The 22,529-nt window shown below is 60.2% G+C and overlaps 1 protein-coding gene across 4 annotated transcripts; it reads left to right on the top strand.

Annotated features, from left to right (window-relative positions):
- Positions 1-482: 482 nt before the first annotated feature.
- PCNX3 (pecanex 3) lies at positions 483-22,200 on the top strand. 4 transcript variants are annotated; one of them, XM_058438933.1, is made up of 35 exons: positions 483-747; positions 1,107-1,294; positions 1,533-1,632; positions 1,755-1,794; positions 1,896-1,991; positions 2,225-3,352; positions 3,821-3,944; positions 4,038-4,216; positions 4,622-4,712; positions 5,100-5,235; positions 6,775-6,935; positions 8,153-8,306; positions 8,591-8,623; positions 8,857-9,028; positions 9,133-9,243; positions 9,587-9,678; positions 9,833-9,942; positions 10,099-10,204; positions 10,418-10,510; positions 10,670-10,820; positions 11,666-11,810; positions 12,167-12,344; positions 13,358-13,466; positions 13,582-13,711; positions 14,102-14,160; positions 14,265-14,480; positions 15,096-15,349; positions 18,876-19,106; positions 19,288-19,391; positions 19,723-19,870; positions 19,970-20,200; positions 20,282-20,556; positions 20,927-21,060; positions 21,144-21,442; positions 21,519-22,098. In XM_058438933.1, the coding sequence occupies exons 1-35, from the start codon at positions 595-597 to the stop codon at positions 21,723-21,725; spliced, it is 6,138 nt and encodes a 2,045-aa protein (XP_058294916.1). In that variant the 5' UTR covers positions 483-594; the 3' UTR covers positions 21,726-22,098. The 4 variants fall into 4 exon arrangements, with proteins under 4 accessions (XP_058294916.1, XP_058294917.1, XP_058294918.1 ...); XM_058438934.1 differs by having other exon boundaries at positions 4,041-4,216; XM_032153430.2 differs by having other exon boundaries at positions 542-747; positions 6,814-6,935; positions 21,519-22,200.
- Positions 22,201-22,529: the final 329 nt, after the last annotated feature.

Raw genomic sequence — 22,529 nt, forward strand, 5'->3', positions numbered from 1 at the left:
GCTTGCGCATTCGTGCCGTCAAGTTTTCCTTTTCCGGGTCCCAATTGGAACGGTTGGGCGCATGCGCCACTGCAGGCTGGCGGTTCGCGGCTCCTTCTTCCGGCCTCCTCCTTAGGCCGGCACCGGCAGAAGCCGGGGGAGCGCGGAGCCCCAAGCGAGTGACCTGCGACCCCGGAAGTGGACCCCAGATCCTGGGGTTCTCCCTTGTCCGGAGACTAGGGAGCTGTCGCCTGCACCCCGGGAGCACCCACCCCACGCCCACCTCTGGATGCCGCCGACGGGTGCCCGGCCCGTGCCCCGCGCCTGCCTGCCGGCTCGGCTCCTCGGAGCAATTCTGGGCCACGAGTGGGGACCCGGACCCCGCCCCTGATGCAGCCCCACCCCCGCGTCCGGGCCTTGCACCGCTGACTGTCCCGGCCGGCCCCGCCCCCTGCTCGCACCCTCGCGCGGTCGAGCCCCCCTCCCCCGCTGGGGGAGGCCATGGCGTGAGCGTGAGGCCGGGCCCCGGGGCCCTCAGGCGCCAGACGGGGCATGGGCCGGGGGCCGCCCCCATGAGGGTCCCGGGAGGGGGGCGCGCGCAGCAGCGGCGGGGCCATGGGGTCGCAGGTGTTGCAGATCCTGCGCCAGGGGGTGTGGGCCTCGCTCACCGGCGGTTGGTTCTTCGACCCGCACCAGAGCACCTTCTCCAACTGCTTCCACCTCTATGTCTGGATCTTCCTGCTCATCTTTCCCTTCTTGCTGTACATGGTGAGACGCCACGGCCGCCTGTAACTCCAGCCGGGAGAGGGAGGGCAGCCTGGCAGGGATTCGGGGCCGTGCCCTGGGCTCTGGGACGTGGAGAGAGAGGAATCACTGCAGAGTTTGGGTCTGTGTGGAAGAGAGGCCAGAGTCTTCCTTTCTTGGATCGAGTGACCTTGAACCCCACACTTAATCTCGTCCAGCTAAGCAGAATACAGAGCCCTTTGCCGAGGTCTGTGTACTGGTTGTGTGGATAGGTGATGAAACTTTCTTGTGAGTCTGTGAATCCCAGCTATGACGCTGATGGCAGGTACATCCTGTGGGTGCAAGGCTTTGTGAAAAGGGACCTGGCTTACTTTCATCTTCAGGTCCTGCCTCCCAGCTTGATGGTGGCCGGCGTGTACTGCCTCGTGGTGGCTGTCATCTTTGCTACTATCAAGACTGTCAACTATCGGCTTCATGCCATGTTTGACCAGGGTGAGATCGTGGAGAAGCGCAGCTCTACCATGGGGGAGCTGGAGGAAGAGCCTGCCCAGGGGGACAGCAATCCGCCCAGGTGGGTGGGTTAGGGGCTGTGCTGGGGATTGAGGGTTTTTGGTGCCTGGGCCTAAACCTTGCAGGATAGAGCAGGGGCTTAGGGCACATTGGCTCTCTGAGTGATTGTGAACACTTGTCCTGTGTTAGCCCTGGAATTGTAAAGTGATTTCTGAAGAAGAAGCAGTGACAAAGATGGGAGAAAGTAGCATACACAGAGAAGAGGTTAGCTCAAAGCTGCTGCTCTTTTTCACTGCCAGGGACCCCGGAGTGGAGATGACAGTGTTTCGGAAAGTCAGTTCCACACCCCCGGTGCGCTGCAGCTCCCAGCACTCTGTGTTTGGCTTCAACCAGGTCTCGGTGAGTGGGCCTGGACCTTAGCTTGTCCTCCTGTTCCTCCGTGAGCCAGTCCCTACTGTGGGTGCGTCCTGAGCCTACTTCTTGCCTTGTTTGCTCCTTCACGCCTCTCTCTGTCTACTCAGGAGCTGCTGCCCCGAATGGAGGACTCTGGGCCCCTCAGAGGTAGGTGGCTGCTCTTCAGGGTTGGAGCATAGTGCTGTGGAACAGGGGCTGGCATGCGGTGCCAGGGGGTCCTGCTGACACCTCTGGGGCCATGGTTGCAGACATCAAGGAGCTGGTGCGGGAGCAGGGCAGCAACAATGTGATCGTGACCTCTGCTGACCGAGAGATGCTGAAGCTCAGCTCGCAGGACAAACTGAGTGCGTGGGCCTTATGGGGCCGAGGCTTGTGGGCTAGACCAGCTGTTTCGTCGTTGAATCCCCTCAACTTTGGCTCCATCCTGGGTCTCCTCTGTATTCCTCTGTGGGACCTCCCCAGTGTGCTTCTGTGGCTGGGCTCTCAGGGAAAGTACAGGGCATAAGACCCCCCTTAACCACCAGTTTTTTTTGCAGAAAATCCTTTTTTCATTTTATGTCTCCCTTTCTTTTGGCAGTTGGAGACCTTCCCCAGACGCCTCCAGGGGCTGTCCGAGACCACTCTCTTCCCAGTACAGACTCTTCAGAGCCTTCTCCCCTGGCTGGAGATGGAGCGCCCTGGAGTGGGAGCAGCATGGCTGACACTCCCATGAGCCCCCTGCTGAAGGGGAGCCTCAGCCAGGAGCTGAGCAAGAGCTTCCTGACCCTGACCCGGCCTGACCGGGCCCTGGTGAGGACCAGCAGCCGACGGGAACAACGCAGGGGGGCAGGTGGCTATCAGCCCCTTGACCAGCGGGGCTCAGGGGAGCCCACGCCCCAGAAAGCCGGCTCCTCAGACTCCTGCTTCAGTGGCACTGACAGGGAGACATTGAGCAGCTTCAAGAGTGAGAAGACCAACTCCACCCATCTGGATAGCCCCCCAGGGGGGCCAGCCCCTGAGGGCAGTGACACAGACCCACCCTCTGAGGCTGAGCTGCCTGCCTCACCAGATGCCGGGGTCCCCTCGGATGACACGCTGCGTTCCTTCGACACGGTCATTGGAGCAGGGACGCCACCGGGCCTGGCTGAGCCGCTCCTGGTTGTGCGGCCCAAGGACTTGGCCCTGCTACGGCCTAGCAAACGGCAGCCACCCCTGCGAAGACACTCTCCACCTGGCCGTGCCCCTCGACGGCCCCTGCTTGAAGGTGGGGGCTTCTTTGAAGATGAAGACACCAGCGAGGGCAGTGAACTGAGCCCGGCCTCCAGTCTCCGATCGCAGCGCCGCTACAGTACTGACAGCTCCTCCTCTACTTCCTGCTACTCCCCTGAGAGCTCCCGGGGTGCAGCAGGGGGACCCCGGAAGCGGAGGGCCCCCCATGGGGCTGAGGAGGGAACTGCTGTGCCCCCCAAGCGGCCATATGGGACCCAGCGGACGCCTAGTACCGCCAGCGCTAAAACACATGCCCGTGTGCTGAGCATGGATGGGGCTGGGGGTGATGTTCTGAGGCCCCCGCTGGCTGGCTCCAAGGCTGAGCTGGAGGCCGAGGTTGGGGTGGAGCAGGCTGCTGGTGAGCCTGTTGTGCTGCCTGCTGAGGCGCGAAGGGGACCCGCTGCCAACCAGCCTGGCTGGCGGGGGGAGCTGCAGGAGGAAGGTGCTGTGGGGGGAGGTGAGTGTTTGCTCTAGAGGCAGGGGCTGGGGGACGTGAGCTACGGGCTTGGGTTTGGGCAAAGGGCAGGTAAGAGTGGACCTGGTCAGTGTCAGCTCAGCCTCTGTCGTAGGCAGCAGTTGGACATGGGCCTGGTGATGATTGACATTGTCTGCCAAACCTCTTAGACATGGGCTCAGCCACCTGGCTCCACATCCTTGATTAGCACTTGAGTCTCTGTTCCCTGAGGACTCTCATCATCCATACTCATCCTCCCACCATCAGTGGGGTGGGGCAGGGCAAATCAGTGTCATCCTTGTTTGCAAGTAAGGAAACTGAGCATGGGGCTGTGTGACCTGGCTGGGCCTCAGAGCCAGGGCATGGTTGTACTAGGCCTTTAGCTCCCTGGCAGAACACCGTCCCCAGTCTTACTCCCCGAGCCGTGTCTGAGCATCTGTCACTTACACTTGGGGGCCTCTCTCTGGGCAGCGGCCGAGGAGACTGGCAGGCGGGACCGCTCAAGCAGTGTGAGGCGGACCCAGGCCATTCGGAGACGCCACAATGCAGGCAGCAACCCCACCCCTCCAGCCTCCGTCATGGGCTCGCCGCCCAGGTGAGCACCCTGCCGGCTGGGCTGAGGGGCCCCGGGGGCCGGGGAGGGCCCGAAAGCTCTAACTGGCGCTGACCTGGGGCTGACCCTCTCCAGCAGCCTGCAGGAGGCTCAGCGGGGCCGGGCTGCCTCCCACTCCCGGGCGCTGACACTGCCCTCTGCGCTGCATTTCGCCTCTTCACTGTTGCTCACCCGGGCCGGTGCCAATGTGCATGAGGCCTGCACCTTTGATGACACCTCTGAGGGTGCTGTGCACTATTTCTACGATGAGAGCGGTGAGCCTTTCCCAAGCCCGGTGGCCCGGTGCCTCCCCGCCCTCCCCCAACAGCCTGAGTCCTCCCAGCAGTGGTGCTCGCTCGGCCTTGTGGCAGGTATACTGCTAATGCTGCCAGACATCATCCTTGCAGCCTCTTTGAGGCACGGTGTCTCTGTCATCTTTTTCTCTGCTGATGAGGAAACAGAGGCTCAGCTTACAGTACAGGGGAGATCTAAAGCCAGGACAGGTGACTGCCATGCCCAGGCTCTTGACCTGTAGGCCCTTTCCTCTCTAGAGGCTAGGCTGCCCTCTCAGAGGACACAGCACAGGGTTCTGCCTCATTTGATGGGTCTGGTGCCCATGTGAGCCGGGCCTTGGTGCTCCATCTCTGCCACGCTGCCTCATCTCCCATACCCTGCCCCAGGTGTGCGGCGTTCCTACACCTTTGGCCTGGCTGGAGGCGGCTATGAGAACCCTGTAGGGCAGCAAGGGGAGCAGACAGCTAATGGAGCCTGGTGAGTTCCCAAGCCTGGCCTCCCAGGCCATTGTCTTGGTGGCCTGCATCTCTGGGAAGTCCCCTGAGCCTGGAGTTTGCTCTCTTTCTTCTGGGCTTGGGCAGGGGCAGCTCAGACCTGCAGGGGGAGGATGGGGATCAGCAAAGGACAGACTTCTGGGGTCCCTGGCTCCATGACACTCCAGGCAGGAAGTTTCTAGGAAGCACAGCCTCAACACTCGGGCCAGGGTCTGGGAGGGAGGCACTTCTGCTACCTGACCCCAGCACTTGTCCCTTGGGCCCTGGTTGGTCTCGGCACAGACAGCCCTACCTGCCTGGCCTTGGCCTCGACCCCACCCAGCCCCAGGGCTCGCCCGTGGGGGGATCCTGATGGCTGCTGTTCTCACAGGGACCGACACTCGCATTCCTCCAGCTTCCACTCGGCCGATGTCCCTGAGGCTACAGGCGGCCTGAACCTGCTGCAGCCGAGGCCTGTGGTTCTGCAGGGCATGCAGGTGCGCCGGGTGCCCCTGGAGATCCCGGAGGTGAGGAGCAGCCGGGGAAGGGCCGTGCCAGTGGGGCGTGATGGGGTGGGCAGATCACTGAGTCCAGCCTGCATAGAGAGCTTGCCCAGGCGCCCCAGGAGGGACGGGCAGTGCTGAGTGAGGGCTCCAGGGGCCCTACTGTGTCTGTCCTGATCTTTGATGCTGGCAGAGACTCTGGGTCTGAATGGCTGGAGAAGTCATTTATTTGCTTATTCTACGAATGCCTCTGGAGTATATTCCTAACTCTGGAGGGGCCCACAGTGAACAGGGGCCATGGGTGTTAATGATGATACTTGCGGAAGTGGCAGTGTTCTGTTGGCAAGCAGGGACCCTGTGGTGACTGTGCTTCCCTGCGTACACTGTGCCCGTGTGGCTGCTGGGGTGTCTCTGTTAACGCTTCCTGTCTCAGTATGGTCATTAACAGTGCTCTGTCGGCCGGGTGCGGTGGCTCACGCTTGTAATCCCAGCACTTTGGGAGGCCGAGGCGGGCGGATCACGAGGTCAGGAGATCGAGACCACGGTGAAACCCCGTCTCTACTAAAAATACAAAAAAAAAATTAGCCGGGTGTGGTGGCGGGCACCTGTAGTCCCAGCTACTCGGAGAGGCTGAGGCAGGAGAATGGCGTGAACCCGGGAGGCGGAGCTTGCAGTGAGCCGAGATTGCGCCACTGCACTCCAGCCTGGGCGACAGAGCGAGACTCCATCTCAGAAAAAAAAAAAAAACAGTGCTCTGTCATTCTTAAGAACATCACAATTTGGATAGTAAGTTTATATACTTAACTATTAATACCAGAAGCGCTGAGAATGCATAAAACACCATCTCAGAGCTTAAGGAATGATCATAAAAGGGTACCCGGCACCTGACCCTCAAGGCCACAGATAGGTTGGGCAGCCCCCAGAAGCTCCCACCTGCCCCCTTCTGGTTCATTTCTTCCTCGTAACCATGTGGGGTGGAAGCATGGCCGGTGGCCACCTCCGGAGGGAAGGGCTGCGTGCCTCTGGCCCGCCATTTTATCCTTGGAGCCCAGGGCAGGGCCGGGCCCATAGCTGGGGCCCCGCAAGTGTGTGCTGAGTGAAGGATACAACAAACGAGAGAGGTCAAGTCATGTGCCCAGGGCCTCAGGGCTGGCATTGGCACCTAGGCCTGTCCTCAAGGCTGAGCCCTGCATGCACTCTCGGATGGGGTAGTCAGAGTGACAGTGACAGGCCCTGTTTGGGAAGAGGGTAGCATCTGTGCCAGGTCTCAAAGGACAAGTGGACTTCCTTGAGCTTCAGAAGAGGTGGGAGAGTTTGACTGGAGAAGACAGGCATGGGAGCGGGTGACTCTAGGCAGCCCCTGCAGCCATTGGGCGATGTCCTGGGAACCTGGAGAGAGGAGGAGCCCCTTGGGTTGAAGGGTTTGGGTGGGGTCCAGGGCCCCTAGATAGGGGCCTTTATGTGCTGATGGAAATGGTCAACCAGACCAGTGTGCTGAAGGGGGGTAACAGTAGACCATGTGGGAGGTGGTGGGGCTGACGGCCGCGGCTGTGGGGACTGCAGTTTGACCTGCTGGACCAGGACTCCCTGCACGAATCCCAGGAGCAGACACTGATGGAAGAAGCGCCACCCCGGGCCCAGCATAGTTACAAGTACTGGCTTCTCCCTGGCCGCTGGACCTCTGTGCGCTATGAGCGGCTTGCCCTGCTGGCTCTGCTGGACCGGTGAGTGTCCCGCAGCCTTGGCCCCCAATTCTTGGAAAGCCCCTGGACCTTGGCTTCCCAGACTCTGTACCTGTGGAGGCAGTCATGGCAGCAGAGAGCCTGACTTGGGGGAAGCTGAGACCCTGTTGTTGGCTGGAGTCTGCAGTGGTGGTTCCTGTGGTTCATTTGTGGTGTAAAGGGGTGGCCAAGTGGGTGGTGCTGTGTTAAATCTGTCTATTCAAAAGTCCTGCTGAAAAGAAACTTTTTTTGAGACGGAATCTCTCTCTGTTGCCCAGGCTGGAGTGCAGTGGCATGATCTCAGCTCACTGCAAGCTCCGCCTCCCGGGTTCACGCCATTCTCCTGCCCCAGCCTCCCGAGTAGCTGGGACTACAGGCACCCGCCACCACACCTGGCTAATTTTTTTTTTTTTTTTTTTTTAGTAGAGATGGGGTTTCACAGTGTTAGCCAGGATGGTCTCGACTACAGGCACCCGCCACCACACCTGGCTAATTTTTGTATTTTTTTTTTTTTAGTAGAGATGGGGTTTCACAGTGTTAGTCAGGATGGTCTCGATCTCTTAACCTTGTGATCTGCCCGCCTCGGCCTCCCAAAGTGCTGGGATTACAGGCGTGAGCTACTGCGCCCGGCCATCCTATTCACTTTTTTTTTTATTAGCTTCTGTTGATTTGAAAATCGAGTGCTGTAACCTAGAAAAGCTTACAGATCAGTTATCTTATCTTTCCCATTTCTCAGAGGGGACACCGAGTCCCAGAAAATCCGCTAGAGAAGTCAGATGACGTACCCGTTGTAGAGCACTTGGGCCTAGAGCCCATGTGGCTTCGCGTCCATCTGGGTTTCTCTAGGCACCGGGACTGGGTGCTGGTCCCGTGTGCATAGCGTGGCACGCCCAAGGCAGCATGCACGATGTAGCCATGTGCAGTTAACTCAGCCTCAGCTGGGGATGGCTGAATCCCGGGAGTGATGGCGCCCTGAGCTCTCAGCCCTCAATGTCCAGAGCAGGCAAAGATTGGGAAGGAGAGAGCAATACAATGGTCACTGCAGCAGGTGCTGCCGGGCCGCATCCTCACAAAGTTATAGGTATTAGCATCTTCAGAGGACAAGGGTCTGGCATGGGCAGGATCCCAGAGCTGGGCCTTTAGGGCAAGATCCATCTCCCCCACTGCCCCACTGGAAGGTGAGGCAGGACGGGCACGCCCTGACTCGGCTGTCCCTGCAGGACGCGGGGAGTGCTGGAGAACATCTTCGGCGTGGGCCTGAGCAGCCTTGTGGCCTTCCTGGGCTACCTGCTGCTGCTGAAGGGCTTCTTCACTGACATCTGGGTCTTCCAGTTCTGCCTGGTCATCGCCTCCTGCCAGTACTCCCTGCTGAAGGTCAGGCCGGGCTCCCTGTGTTTCCTTCCCCACCCAGCTTTTCCCAAGATTGCCCTTCCCACAACTCCAGTTTTAAGGAGTATAAGCTGAAAGGTAGATAATCTGCCCAAGGTTCCCTAGAGCTGGCCAGCTCTTTTACAAGCAAGAAAACTGAGGCTCAGGACAGTTCGGGGGCCTGACCTGGTCACTCATAACTGCCTAGTGGTGGAGCTGAACAGGTCCGGGGCCTCTGACCATCCCGTGGGCATCGGCTCTAGTTGCCAACGTAGCCCTGTCTCTTCCAGAGCGTCCAGCCTGATGCGGCGTCCCCTATGCACGTGAGTACCCATGGAGCAGCGCCTCTGGCCAGGAGGCCCCGGGAGGGGCTGAGACCAGGTGGGGAGGAGGGTAGGGCATGGAGGGCTGGGGCTCCCTCACCACCCCCATCGCCCCCACCCGGCCAGGCTCTCCAGCTTGGACCCAGGGCCAGGCCTGGGGCCCTTGAGTGTGTGCATGTGTCAGAGGTGTGGCCAGTCGGGGAGACCTCACTTCTCATGGGCTGACCCCTCAGGGCCACAACTGGGTGATCGCATACAGCCGTCCTGTCTACTTCTGCATCTGCTGTCTGCTCATCTGGCTGCTGGACGCCCTGGGCTCAGCTCAGCCCTTCCCACCTGTCTCCCTCTACGGCCTCACGCTCTTCTCTGCCTCCTTCTTCTTCTGTGCCCGAGACGTGGCCACTGGTGAGGCTGGGGCAGGGATGAGGTGGCCCAGGAGAGTGAGTCCCCGAGGGTGGGCCGCGGGAAGCCAGCAGGCTGACTGGGCCTTCGTGTCCCCTCCCTGGCAGTGTTCACCCTGTGCTTCCCCTTCGTCTTCCTCCTGGGCCTCCTGCCCCAGGTCAACACCTGCCTCATGTACCTGCTGGAGCAAATAGATATGCACGGCTTCGGGGGCACAGGTATGATGCCCGCAAGTGGCTCAGGGGTGGGGCCCGTGTGGAGGCCCTGGAGGGCCCTCGGATTGGGGCCTTGGCTCCACCATTGCGGAACCTTCTCCTGCATCTGTACTGCAGACTCAAAGTTTCTGCCCTCTCCCCTCTCCTTCCCTCCCCAGGCAAGTGGTTTAAATTTGAGAATCTTGGAAGCTCTGAAGGCCGCTTGGGGCTTAGGGCAGCAGAGAACAATGGGCTAGGGGTGCCTTTCCAGGGAGGCCAGCCTCTGGGAGTTGAGGGGAAGCGCGGCTAGGGTTGAGGTGGGGTACCTGCAGGTGAGAGCTGGGCTGTACTTCTCCCCTCCACACAGCCGCCACCAGCCCGCTCACGGCAGTCTTCAGCCTCTCCCGCAGCCTGCTGGCTGCTGCCCTGCTCTACGGCTTCTGCCTTGGGGCCATCAAGGTAGGGGTGGCTTGCGAGGTGGGGGCATGCTGCAGTGCTTAAGGATGGTTGGGGCAGGGCTGTGAACTGGGCTCAGCAGTGGCTTCTCACACGGGGGCAGCCCGGGCCCCATGCTTACCTCACCTCCCCTGACCAGCATGGATTCTCTCCCCAGACTCCGTGGCCAGAGCAGCACGTCCCTGTCCTCTTCTCAGTCTTCTGTGGCCTCCTGGTGGCGCTGTCCTACCACCTGAGCCGGCAGAGCAGCGACCCCACTGTGCTCTGGTGGGTGCCCGCACGCGCCTATGCTCACGCTGGTGTGTGTGCTCCAGGTCGTGTGTTTGTGTCTGCACAGTAGGGGTTTGTGGTCTGTGCAAGTGCCCGTGAATGGGGCTGGGGGGGAGGAGGGGCATCATCCTCCTGACTCTTCCTCGCCCCCAGGTCTCTGATCCGGAGCAAGCTCTTCCCTGAGCTGGAGGAGCGCAGCTTGGAGACAGCCCGGGCCGAGCCCCCGGACCCCTTGCCTGACAAGATGCGCCAGTCGGTGGTGAGGGGGCGGGGGATGGGGGTCTGTGGGGAGGTGGTGACAGGTCCTGGGGGTCCTGGGAGGGGCGTGTCCAGCCCGGGCTGCTGGGCAGCTGAGTGTCTCTACTGGCCGGGCAGCTGAGTGTCTCTACTGGGGCAGCTGAGTGTCTCTACTGGCCGGGCAGCTGAGTGTCTCTACTGGCCAGGCAGCTAAATGTCTCTCCTGGCCCTGCAGCGTGAGGTCTTGCACTCTGACCTGGTGATGTGTGTGGTGATCGCCGTGCTCACCTTCGCCATCAGTGCCAGCACCGTCTTTATTGCCCTGAAGGTTTGTGTGGCATGGGCCGCCGCTGCCTCTCGCTGTCTTGGTGGGAGCCTGCTCAATCTGAGCGCCCTGGGCAGCCCCTCCCCAGCTTGTGCCAGGTGGCCCTCTGTGGCCCCTTGGCCTGCTCCCATCAGCTGAGCCTCTGGCCTCTCCCTCCTGCAGTCGGTGCTGGGTTTCGTGTTGTACGCACTGGCTGGGGCCGTGGGCTTCTTCACACATTACCTGCTGCCACAACTCCGCAAACAGCTGCCCTGGTTCTGCCTGTCACAGCCCGTGCTGAAGCCGCTGGAGTACAGCCAGTATGAAGTGCGTGGTGAGTGCCCACCCCTGATGGCCAGGCCTGGGCAGTGGTTTGGGCTGCAGCCTGGCTGGTGGGAGCTGTGGTCCTCTCGGCTCAGGAGTGCCAGCAGGGGGCACTCGCTGCCCACACTACCCTTTCTGCACCCTCCCTGCCCTCTGTATCCATGTTGCCTGGCTGCACTCTCCACTTTTCTCCTCATGCCCTGCTGTGCCCTTCCCTTGCCTGCGTTGCCCTGGTCCTGCCCTCCTTGCTGTCTGTGAGAAGACAGAAGAATTAGAACCCCAGGGCCCTGAAGGGATCTCTTGTCCAGAATTAAACACTGATCACCAGTGGACCAGAGCTGCCTGGAGCACATTTTCACTGGGCTGCGTAACGGTTTTTAAAAAATCCTGGAGCCTGTATTTTAGCATCTCGATTTGAGATATGAAGATCCATGTTTCTTGAGTTTTTCTTAAACGACAGAAGATTTTGCCTCCCAGACTAGCATCCCTCTGTGGCTACAACCAGCCTAAACCGAGGGGTTTGCCCTTTAGAAGGGCCCAGCTCACCGGCTCACTGTGCACTCAGGCCCTAGCCAGCCTGCTGTACGTGGGTGTTTGCGATTTCATTATTGGCCTTGTTTTCGCAGACAGCAGAGCAGAGCACCTGCCATAAAGCAAGCCTCGATGTGCTAAGTGGCATGTGGAACCCTTGCCCTGCTGGGGCTCGTTGCTCCCATTTGAGCTGCCACAGATCAGCCCCTCCCCGCAGGGTCTCTGAGGACTCAGGACCGCACAGCCTGCCCTCCTAAGGAAGGACTTTCTCAGGGAAGGCAGGTGTGTGGAAGCCAGGTGCTGAGTCCTGGCCTCTCCACACAGGTGCCGCCCAGGTGATGTGGTTTGAGAAGCTGTATGCTGGCCTGCAGTGCGTAGAGAAGTACCTCATCTACCCCGCCGTGGTGCTCAACGCCCTCACGGTGGACGCCCACACAGTCGTCAGCCACCCGGACAAGTACTGCCTCTAGTGAGGACCACCCCACCCTCAACGATCCCATCATCCGCTTTCCCTTTTGATCCATGGGGAACCTGAGGCCTAGAGAGGGAATGAGTCATGTCTAAGGTTGTTTAGCAACCTAAAGCAGGACCCCAGCTCCTGACACACCATCCCAGGAAGTGGTTGCCTCTTCAAAGGCAAATAGGTTCCCACCACTCCTTTTGGAAGAGCAGAGACTAAGAGTCACGGGCCCAAAAGAGCAGGGACCAGCCCAGCAGAGCAGAGGCCAGGGGTTGCTCTCCGGCCAGAGTAGGCGATGGATGGGACACCTATACCCTCTGCCCCAGTCCCCTACCGAGCACCCGATGCCTGCCCCTCGCCCACAGCTGCCGGGCGCTGCTGATGACCGTGGCTGGGCTGAAGCTGCTGCGTTCAGCCTTCTGCTGCCCCCCGCAGCAGTACCTGACATTGGCCTTCACCGTCCTGCTCTTCCACTTTGACTACCCGCGCCTCTCCCAGGGCTTTCTGCTTGACTACTTCCTCATGTCCCTACTTTGCAGCAAGGTGAGTTGGTGGCTGTGGCCCAGACACCAGGCTGCCCAATGGGAGCAGAGCCAACTTCTGCCTGGGTGGGAAGAGAATTTCCTGAGGGCCTGTGGCCACTGCTCTGTATCAGCCCCGTGGGCCTTTGCAGCAGCCTCTCAAGGAAGGGGTTACTTCCACTCTCTACAGAGAGGAAGCTGAGGCTGAAGGAGGTTGAGGGACTTGCCTCAGGCTTCCAGAGAATTGGTGGTCAGCCAGGATTTGAACCCAGGCCTGTCTGACCCCACGACCACCTCCTCAGAAATGGTTAGGGTAATCAGGACCTGGTCTTATCCTCTGGACGCAGACCTCTGAGTTCCGCACTCTTTTGCCACCCTGGATCCAGAGCCATCAGAGCTGAGTTTCAGAAGCCCCTAGTGCCTGGGCGTGTATAGGTGGTTTGCCGGCTGTGGCATTGCCAGGGCTTGGGGGGCTCTTTGAACTAAGGAACCATGCTCCTGCACTCTACTGGAGGCCAGCAGTGGTGCCTGGAACCCCAGGCAGGCCTGAGCCTTTTTCTCCCTCATGTGGACGTTCTATTCTTGTTTTCTGGCCTGGCCCAGGATGGCGGGCATCCACACTGCGTACCCTCCAAGGGCAGGGCCTGTGGCTGTCCTCGACTTTCAGTACTATAGTCCAGCTTCAGCCTCACCAGTGACCTAGTGGCATGACTGAGGAAGTCATTTACCTTCTCTATCTTTTCTGAACCTCAGCTTTCCCATCTGTGAAATGGAGCCAGCAATAGGAATAAGAAGCTCGCAGGGTACTTGTGTGAACTAAATGGCCACCGCCCCCTTAGAGCTCAGCCAGGGGTTGCTAATGGTATCAGGTGCCTTGAGCCATGTCCAGAGCACAAGGGCTGGCAGTGATCTTGAGCCTGGCCCCAGTGGGCCAAGCCAGTGGGATGACTCAAGCCTCTGAATGGGGCCTGGCATCCGGGGGCTTCCATGAGTGACCGTGCATGTCTTTTTTCTTCTCCCTGTTGGCCCTGCCAGCTGTGGGACCTGCTGTACAAGCTGCGTTTCGTGCTGACCTACATTGCGCCCTGGCAGATCACCTGGGGCTCGGCTTTCCACGCTTTTGCCCAGCCCTTTGCCGTGCCACGTATCCGGCCTGTGTTTGGGTGGGGGTGTGCAGGGAGGGCTGTGGCCTAGGGCAGTGGCGGGTGGTTGGGGGCTGGGAGGTCCTGTTGCCCGCCACCTTCTTGACTGTGGCTCAGACTCGGCCATGCTGTTCGTCCAGGCCCTGCTCTCGGGGCTCTTCTCCACGCCTCTCAACCCGCTGCTAGGCAGCGCCGTCTTCATCATGTCCTACGCTCGGCCCCTCAAGTTCTGGGAGCGCGACTACAAGTGAGTCTCACAGGAGGCGGGAGCATGCCCAGCAGGGCAGGAAGGGAGGGGTTTGGAGCCCAGGCTGGAGGCCACCCACAGAGGGGCCCACAGCAGGTATGGGAGGGCTTGGTCACAGTGGGGACACGTGAGGCAGCAGGTCCGATGCGGGCAGAGCCTGCACCAGGCCAAGGCCTCAAGCTCACAGCTTGGGGATAGTGGGGTCTTCCCTGCTTCCTGGCTGTGTGTCCTGTGTGAGTCCCTTCATGTCCCTGAGCCTCAGTCTCCTCATCTGCCTGCATAACGGAGCTGTCCTGGATGGCGCTGACCTTGTGGCATAGGGAGAGCATGAGCAGGGTGCACCCTCTCCACCTTCTCAGCCAACCGCCTTGTTCCACTCTCTCTGAATAGCACTAAACGTGTGGATCATTCCAACACCCGCCTGGTCACACAGCTGGACCGGAACCCTGGTGTGTACCCAGCCATCCAAGGGGCTTTAGGGCAGGGCCTCCCTGGGGAGGGAGCCTCGCTAACTTGTCACTTTGTCCATTTGCCTGTCTGTTCTGGGTCCTAGGCGCTGATGACAACAACCTCAACTCCATCTTTTATGAGCACTTGACACGTTCGCTGCAGCACACGCTGTGTGGGGACCTGGTGCTGGGCCGCTGGGGCAACTACGGCCCTGGTGACTGCTTCGTCCTGGCCTCCGACTACCTCAACGCCCTGGTGCACCTCATCGAGGTTGGCAATGGCCTCGTCACCTTCCAGCTGCGTGGCCTTGAGTTCCGGGGTGAGCCGCAGGACCAGGCTCGGGTGGGCAGGCACGGCTCGGGCCTGATGTGGGAGCTGTGTTCAATAGCACGTGCGAATGAGGTCCAGTCCAGCTCTGCCCAGGCTGGCAGGTGGCCTTGGGCAAGGCACTCCTCCCTCGGCCTGCGTTTCCCAGTCTGAGCAATGAGGTGGCAGGGTCTCTTGGCCAAGCCCTGTGCCTGCCCCAACTTTAGGTCTCAGTGACTCTACAGGTCGCTGCAGTGAGGGCCTGGGCCTGGAGGTCTGAGTTCTCACACCCAGCCTGCTCTGTGGTCTCAGGCTTGGCCCATGGGTTGGGCGCCATGAGTGAGCCAGCTCCTTCCTCTCAGGAAGACGTGTGTGTTGGATGCCCGAAGAGTGCAGAGGGGCCAGACCCTGTGTCCCTACTCCCTCCCGCCCTGCCCTTGGATGCTGGGAGTTGAGAGGAGAAAGGCAGGCGCTCCTTTGTGAATCTTGGCATCGAATAAGGTTGACTCCCCTGGCGTCCAGGGGGGTGAATGGCAGCAGGCCTCTGATGCCATGTTGGTCACTCTCCCAGGACAGGGCAGGTAGGGATTGTCCTGGCGACCCCTGACTGCACACCCCTCCTCCACAGGCACTTACTGCCAGCAGCGAGAGGTGGAGGCCATCACCGAGGGTGTGGAGGAGGACGAGGGCTGTTGCTGCTGTGAACCTGGCCACCTGCCACGGGTCCTGTCCTTCAATGCTGCCTTTGGGCAGCGCTGGCTGGCTTGGGAGGTGACAGCCAGCAAGTACGTGCTGGAGGGCTATAGCATTAGTGACAATAACGCTGCCTCCATGCTGCAGGTTTTCGACCTCCGCAAGATCCTCATCACCTACTATGTCAAGGTACAGTGGGCAGGCGCGGCTGGGCAGCAGAGCCCTTGCGGGTGAGCGCTCGCTGACCAGAGGCCCTAGTACCCCCTTCTGGGTTGTTGGGAGCCTGTTTTGTCCAAGGGAAGTCAAGGCCTCAGAGAGTTTAAGTGTCCCCTGAGGTGCCACTGCCAGACCTCAGGTTGCAGGAGGAGCCTCTGTGCCCATGTGGCTGTGATAGGTGCCCAGGCAAGGAAGGCTTGCTTTGGGCAGTGAGTATGGGGCAGGTGGGCAGTTGCAGAGGCCAGCCTTTGAAACCACCAGCCCCCTGCCCCCAGCTCACCCAGCACAGAGCATTGGTAGAGCTAACAGTTGTCACGTTAACGATCGTCATGGGAGTAGGTGCCTGAGCAGTAGCACTTACCACGGGTGGGCGCTATGCTGGGCATCTCTCCTGAGCTGGGTGGAGTCCCCCACCCTTTGAGAGGGGCTCTGCTATCTCACAGATGTGGAAGTTGGCTTGCAGAGGTTCCAGAATCTGAAGAAAGTGGCCAAGCCAGGCTTTGAACCCAGGCTGGCCCTGAGCCACAGAGTTTTCCTGCCTCAGCCTGGGGGCTCTGAGCCAGGCCTGAGGATCTTGAGACCTCTTGGGGGTGCTGGGGGTTGGTGAGGCAATGTGGGGTGCATAAGGAGCCCTGGAATGGGGGTTCTGATCAGCCTGGAATGTTTCTTCCCTGTGTGCCTCAGCTTACCCCTTGAGAAATGGGGGTTATTGCAGTTCTTTGAGATGGCAGAAATGTTGAGGCTTGGCCAGGCGTGGTGGCTCATGCCTGTAATCCCAGCACTTTGGGAGGCCGAGGCAGGTGGATCATTTGAGGTCAAGAGTTTGAGACTAGCCTGGCCAATGTGGCGAAACCCCATCTCTACTAAAAATACAAAAAAATTAGCCGGGTGTGATGGCGGGCACCTGTAGTCCCAGCTCCTCGGGAGGCTGAGACAGGAGAATCGCTTGAACCTGGGAGGCAGAGGTTGCAGTGAGCCGCGATTGTGCTACTGCCCTTCAGCCTGGGCAACAGAGCAAGACTGTCTCAAAAAAAAAAAAAAAAAAAAAGGAATTTTGAGGCTTGTGGTGCCCAGAATAAGGGTACTGGGAGTGGGGTGGCCTGCTGATCACAGTCCAGGCCCCCACGTGCCTTCTTAGGATCTACCCTGGCGCTCCCTGTGTTGGGCTCGGGGGGTGGCCTACTGGGGCCCAGGTGAGCCTGCCACCTAGGTTCCCTCTGGGGCAGTTTCACGCGGTCCTGGCTGTCCTTCTCCAAAGGAAATCCTGTCCATACCACATATCAGAGGAGCTGTCATTTGTCATTCTTTCTGCCTTCCCAGCCACTCTTAGGCAAGGATTTGTGAGACCACCCCCCTCTCATCAAGAAGGAGGCTGTGTCTAGAGAGGGACATTCCCAAGTCACCCAGAGGTCATGGCCCAGTCCACCTTCTGGTCCCATCTTGAGAGAGGTTCCCTTGCCCAGGTTGCCCTGCTGTGCCTGCCAGGCCAGGGCCAGCAGGTTGAGATGCGCCTGACCAGGTCTCTTGTCCCATGGGGAAGCTGACTTGCCACATCTAAGGCTGCCTCAAAGGCTGGGCAGAATTTGAGTCTGGAGGAAGTGCTTGGAGGACCTGGGGTGGCTCCGCTGAGGATGTGGACCGAGGGTGAAGTTTGGAAGGACAAGTCAGGGCTGCCAGGAGTGGGGCGGGGGGAGGCGGGTGTGCCGGGGAGCCTGGTGCATCTGGGGAAGTGTCCCAGTTGCAGGGATAGGTCCTTTCCAGCCTTCAAGGTTGGCCAGTCGAGGCGGAGCCCCTCCCGTTAGCTTTGCCTTTCCCGTGGGAGTTACTGGGCTCTCAGACCTGCTCCTGCAGCTGGGAAAGGCCACAAGAGCAGGAAAAGGCACCGTGGCTTGAGGCTGCACGGAGTCTGGGCAGTGCTTCCCGGGAAGCACCTTTGACAGAGCCCACCTCGCAGTGAGCGCTCACAGGCGGAGCGGCTGCTGGTATCGCCCCTGTCTTCAGTTTCCTCCTGAGATGACCGTGAGTGTTGTGTCAGAGAAAAGGATGGCACTGGTGAAGGTTAACCAAGCACCTGATATGTGCCAGGCCAGCTCGTCTCCCTGTCCCTGAAGCTTTTCTTTTTTCTTTTTTTTTGAAACAAGGTCTCATTCTGTTGCCCAGGCTGGAGTGCAGTGGTGCCATCTGGGCTCACTGCAGTGTCCACCTCCCACGTTCAAGCAGTCCTCCCACCTCAGCCTCCCAGGTAGCTGGGACTACAGGCATGCACCACCACGCCTGGCTAATTTTTGTATTTTTTGTAGAGATGGGGTTTCGCCATGTTGTCCAGGCTGGTCTTGAACTCCTGGGTTCAAGCGATCCTCCCACTTCCGCCTCCCGAAGTGCTGGGATTACAGGTGTGAGCCACCCTGCCTGGCTGAAGCTTTTCTTTTCTGGGTCTTTTTAGCAGCTCTGGTGGTGCCTGGATTTTAGAGGCGAGCTATGGGCAAGAAAGTCAGTCTGAAGCGGGTCTGCCCTGGCAAAGGGCCTGCCCCATTAGCTCCATCTCAGGGTGGCACGTGGAATCCCCATCACCTCACTGGCTGCCCTGCCGGCCTTAACCTGCCCGTGCATCCTGGCCATGCCAGCTACCTGCCTCCCAAAGCTCCTGTACTTTTGCCCGAGTCCCTGCTTATAACCAACAAGGCCTTTTAACAAGAGGTCCAGGACCCCCAGCTTTGGGTACCAGATGTGCCTGTGGCTTCTTTCTGAGGCGAGGCCTTGATGGCTGTCATGCTTCAGCTGCCTAAAGGGACCTGTGACCCAGGCGCTCTGAGGCAGGCCCACTACTTCAGCCTGCCCTTCCGGCCCTGAGATCTGGATCCCGCAATGTCATGATGGGGAAGGTCCTGGGTTCAGACTGCAGTTCAGTCTGTCCTGCCCCCCTCGCTCCCTGCCCCCTGCCCATGTGACGTCTGGATGCTCCTGCGCTTGGGGTTATGTTTGTGCAGGAACACCAGCTCCTGCTGCTGCCTGGCCCATGGGCTGCACAGGCACTGAAGGTTCACCTGAGGGCCACACCACAGTGTCAGGGACAGCCAGAGGCAGATGGGGGACCGGGTTCAGGGCAGGTGGGGCCAGCTCCACCTTGATGACTTGGAAGCTGAGGTGGTAAAGGTTGAGCGTGATGATCTTGTTCTCGTCGGGGGCTGCCATTTGTTTGAGCCTCAGTTTCTCATACGAACGGGGCATATTCTAGGGCAGAGGCAGGCAGATGCTGCCTGTGAGTGCTAGCCCCAGCACAGGACTTCCCGCTTCCTGGCGGCTTTGTCACTCCTCCCTGGCCTAGGGGAAGGAGCCAACTTGCCTGGTTGCTCTTGAGAGCTGAGATGGCTCTAGGAGCGGGGCCTCCCAGAAAGCGGACTTCAGCTCAGTCTCAGAGAGGAGCCTCTGAACCTCCATGCTTTCTCCTCCAGTGGCCAGGGCTGGGACCCCGGCCTGACGCCTGCCCCTCCTCTCCCAGAGCATCATCTACTACGTGAGCCGCTCACCAAAGCTGGAGGTGTGGCTCAGCCATGAGGGCATCGCGGCAGCCCTGAGGCCTGTGCGGGCGCCTGGCTATGCCGACTCGGATCCCACCTTCTCACTGAGCGTGGATGAGGACTATGACCTCCGCCTGTCTGGCCTCTCGCTGCCCTCCTTTTGCGCAGTACACCTTGAGTGGATCCAGTACTGCGCCTCCCGGCGCAGCCAGGTCAGGCTCCACTACCTGAGGCTGCCACCTGGGGCTGTGGGACCTGGGCTTCCCCGCTCCCCCTCTCCCCATTTGGTTTCCTCTCACTCTGAGCCTCCCTTGGCCTGGGCCCCAGCCCCCACTCCAAGTTCCCTGTCCCAGGTCTGAGCTGGGCTCTGGGACGGGGGTCCTTATGCCACAGCCCGTGGACCAGGATTGGAACTCCCCGCTGGTCACGCTGTGTTTTGGCCTGTGTGTGCTGGGCCGCCGGGCCCTGGGGACAGCCTCTCACAGCATGTCTGCAAGGTGAGTGCTCAGGTGTCCCACTGGGCCTACTGCCGTCCCCACCCCACCTCTTCCATGAAGAGCCCTGTGGTCTCTGGTCGCAGTGGCCACAGAAACTGCAGTGGCCCTTCCTGTCGGGGTACCTCTTCTCCCGTGGGCAGGGCACTTCCCGGTCATGACCTTGCCTGCTCCTCAGTGCTCTGTGAGAGACATGGGCAGAGATTGGCCTCTTTGTCAAGATGGGGAAACTGAGGCCCAGTGTGAGGAAAGGCCTCTGCTTGGATCACTCTGAAGCCTTACCCCTGGGTCCTCGACACCCCTCTCTCCCCTCCCTGTTTTTCCTCCCACTTAGCCTGGAGCCCTTCCTCTACGGCCTGCACGCTCTGTTCAAGGGGGATTTTCGCATCACCTCCCCACGTGACGAGTGGGTCTTTGCCGACATGGACCTGCTTCACCGCGTTGTGGCGCCTGGGGTTCGCATGGCCCTCAAGCTTCACCAGGTTGGGGAGGGGTGTGCCCAGCAGCATGGGCAGGTGGGGAATGAAGCCTCTCTCCAGGGCAGGGGCCACTGACCCCTGTTCCCCTGTCTTCCCTACCAGGACCACTTCACGTCCCCAGATGAATATGAGGAGCCAGCAGCCCTATACGATGCCATTGCGGCCAACGAGGAGCGGCTGGTCATCTCACATGAGGGTGACCCAGCATGGCGCAGCGCCATCCTCAGCAACACGCCCTCCCTGCTGGCGCTGCGCCACGTCCTGGATGATGCCTCCGACGAGTACAAGATCATCATGCTCAACCGGCGCCACCTCAGCTTCCGAGTCATCAAGGTTGGGCCGGCCCCACCTGCCCTAAGCCCTGCCCCCAGCCCCCCTTGGGCCGGCCCGCTGACCCTGGCGTGTGGCTCTCAGGTGAACCGGGAGTGTGTGCGCGGCCTGTGGGCTGGGCAGCAGCAGGAGCTGGTGTTCCTGCGCAACCGCAACCCCGAGCGTGGCAGCATCCAGAACGCCAAGCAGGCGCTTCGCAACATGATCAACTCCTCCTGTGACCAGCCGCTGGGCTACCCCATCTACGTGTCGCCTCTTACCACCTCGCTGGCTGGCAGCCACCCCCAGCTACGGGCACTGTGGGGTGGCCCCATCAGCCTGGGTGCCATTGCCTGCTGGCTCCTGCGCAGCTGGGAGAGGTGAGGCCACGGGAAGGGGTGACGTGTGGCGCGGGAGGAAGCTGAGGTGCAGTACGTCCCTCCTGGGTCTCAGAGGGAGGACGTCCTGGAGCCAGGGCTTGAATCCCAAGAGATGGCCCCCTCCCAGAGCTGACCTGCCCCTCCTAGATGTCACCTTACCCCCAGAGCTGACAGTGGCCTTTAGCCGTCAAGCACTGTTGGCAACGCACCCTCAAAAGACCCCGCAAAGTAGGTGGCAGCTTCTTAGAGGGGAGGATCCTGGGGCTCAGAGGTGTTAGATGACTTGTCCTGGGGCTGAGGACTCGTGCTTGTGAAGCCTCTGGCCTCAGCCGTGTCCCTCCTGATCCCTTTTCTACCTCTCCACCCCCAGGCTTCACAAGGGCTGTGGCGCCGGCTGCAATAGTGGCGGGAACGTGGATGATTCGGACTGTAGTGGGGGCGGTGGCCTGACCTCCCTCAGCAATAACCCCCCCGTGGCACACCCCACGCCTGAGAACATGGCAGGTGAGCAGGCAAGGCTGGGCTGAACCCGTGGGTGAGGAGTGCAGCCCAGCTGAGGTCTCTGCTGTCTTATCTGTCTCCTACAGGCAATGGTGACCAACCCCTCCCACCAGGCCCTGGCTGGGGGCCGCGGTCCTCCCTGAGTGGCTCTGGTGATGGGCGGCCCCCACCTCTGCTGCAGTGGCCTCCCCCTCGGCTCCCTGGACCACCCCCTGCATCGCCTATCCCCACAGAGGGTCCCCGGACCTCACGGCCCCCTGGCCCTGGTCTCCTCAGTTCTGAGGGCCCCAGTGGGAAGTGGAGCCTCGGGGGCCGGAAGGGGCTGGGAGGATCTGATGGGGAGCCAGCCTCAGGGAGCCCCAAAGGAGGTACCCCCAAATCTCAGGTAAGGCACCTGTGGGAGGGTTGGGTCCCAGAAGGCTAAGGCCTGCTCACCCACCAACCTCTCTCCCCTCCCCCAGGTGCCTCTAGACCTCAGCCTCAGCCTCAGCCTCAGCCCCGATGTCAGCACTGAGGCCTCACCCCCCAGGGTTTCCCAGGACATTCCTTGCTTGGACAGCAGTGCCCCTGAGAGTGGCACACCTACGGGTGCCCCGGGCGACTGGCCTGCCCCTATTGAGGAGCGTGAGAGCCCGGCAGCCCAGCCCCTGCTGGAACACCAGTACTGAGCTACCTGGCGCCCACTGGACCTCCTCCTAGGACTCAGTAACGGACGTGCTCTGCTGCCTCTCTGCTGGACCACAGAACTGAGTGGCTTTGGCCTCCATGTCTGAACCCTGACCTTTGGCTGCCTTGGCCAGAGTACCAAAACTGAGTGACCCAGACCTCTGACCTTGACCCCTGATCTCTCTCATCCCCAGTCCAGGGCCTGGGCTCCCCAGATGGAGGCAGTCAGCCTCCCAGCCAGGCCCTAAGAGCCAAACCATGGGCTGGTCCCACTTGGAGCCTGTGGCCAGGACCACCTCAGCCCCTGGGCCTGCACTGCCTGCAGGGGTGGCCCCCTTGGCCTGGTCTTGGGGCCTGAATTGTGGGAAGGGTGGTTTCTTTCTTTCCTTTTTTTTTTTTTTTTTTGTTGTTCTTTTTTTTTTTTTTTTTTTTTGTGCTTTGGAGACATCAGAATTAATAACACTATTTTTGATTTTGGTTGACAGTTTCTTTTTCTACCTGGGAATGGGTACATAATAGTACAGGCGGCCAAGTTGGGATGGACAAGCACACAGGGGTGAAGGATGTGGGGCTGAAGTATAGTAGAGATCAAGGGCAGACCAAGGTGGGGTTCAGGTAGAACCGGGTCCTCTTCCCCGCAGGGCTGCTCCCTTTTCAAGCCTTTATTTGAAGGGTATTGTCTGCCATTTCCCACCATATGGTCAAAGACTTCCAGGTCTGGCGGCTCCTACATTTATCAGGCTTGTCTTTGGCCAAAGCCTTTTTCTGGACCTCAGTTGCTCCAAGGCGTAAAGAGATGACACCTA

The sequence above is a fragment of the Hylobates moloch genome, unplaced genomic scaffold, assembly GCF_009828535.3.
Source record: "Hylobates moloch isolate HMO894 unplaced genomic scaffold, HMol_V3 SCAFFOLD_5, whole genome shotgun sequence".
In the NCBI taxonomy this organism is placed as follows: domain Eukaryota; kingdom Metazoa; phylum Chordata; class Mammalia; order Primates; family Hylobatidae; genus Hylobates; species Hylobates moloch.

Bases quoted from the DNA above. Each gene is read 5' to 3' on its own strand.
- PCNX3 (XM_058438933.1), top strand. From the start codon at position 595: ATGGGGTCGCAGGTGTTGCAGATCCTGCGCCAGGGGGTGTGGGCCTCG. The intron at 1,795-1,895 runs GTAGGTGGCTGC...CCATGGTTGCAG, and splicing joins GGACTCTGGGCCCCTCAGAG to ACATCAAGGAGCTGGTGCGG. The intron at 15,350-18,875 runs GTACAGTGGGCA...CTCCTCTCCCAG, and splicing joins TCATCACCTACTATGTCAAG to AGCATCATCTACTACGTGAG.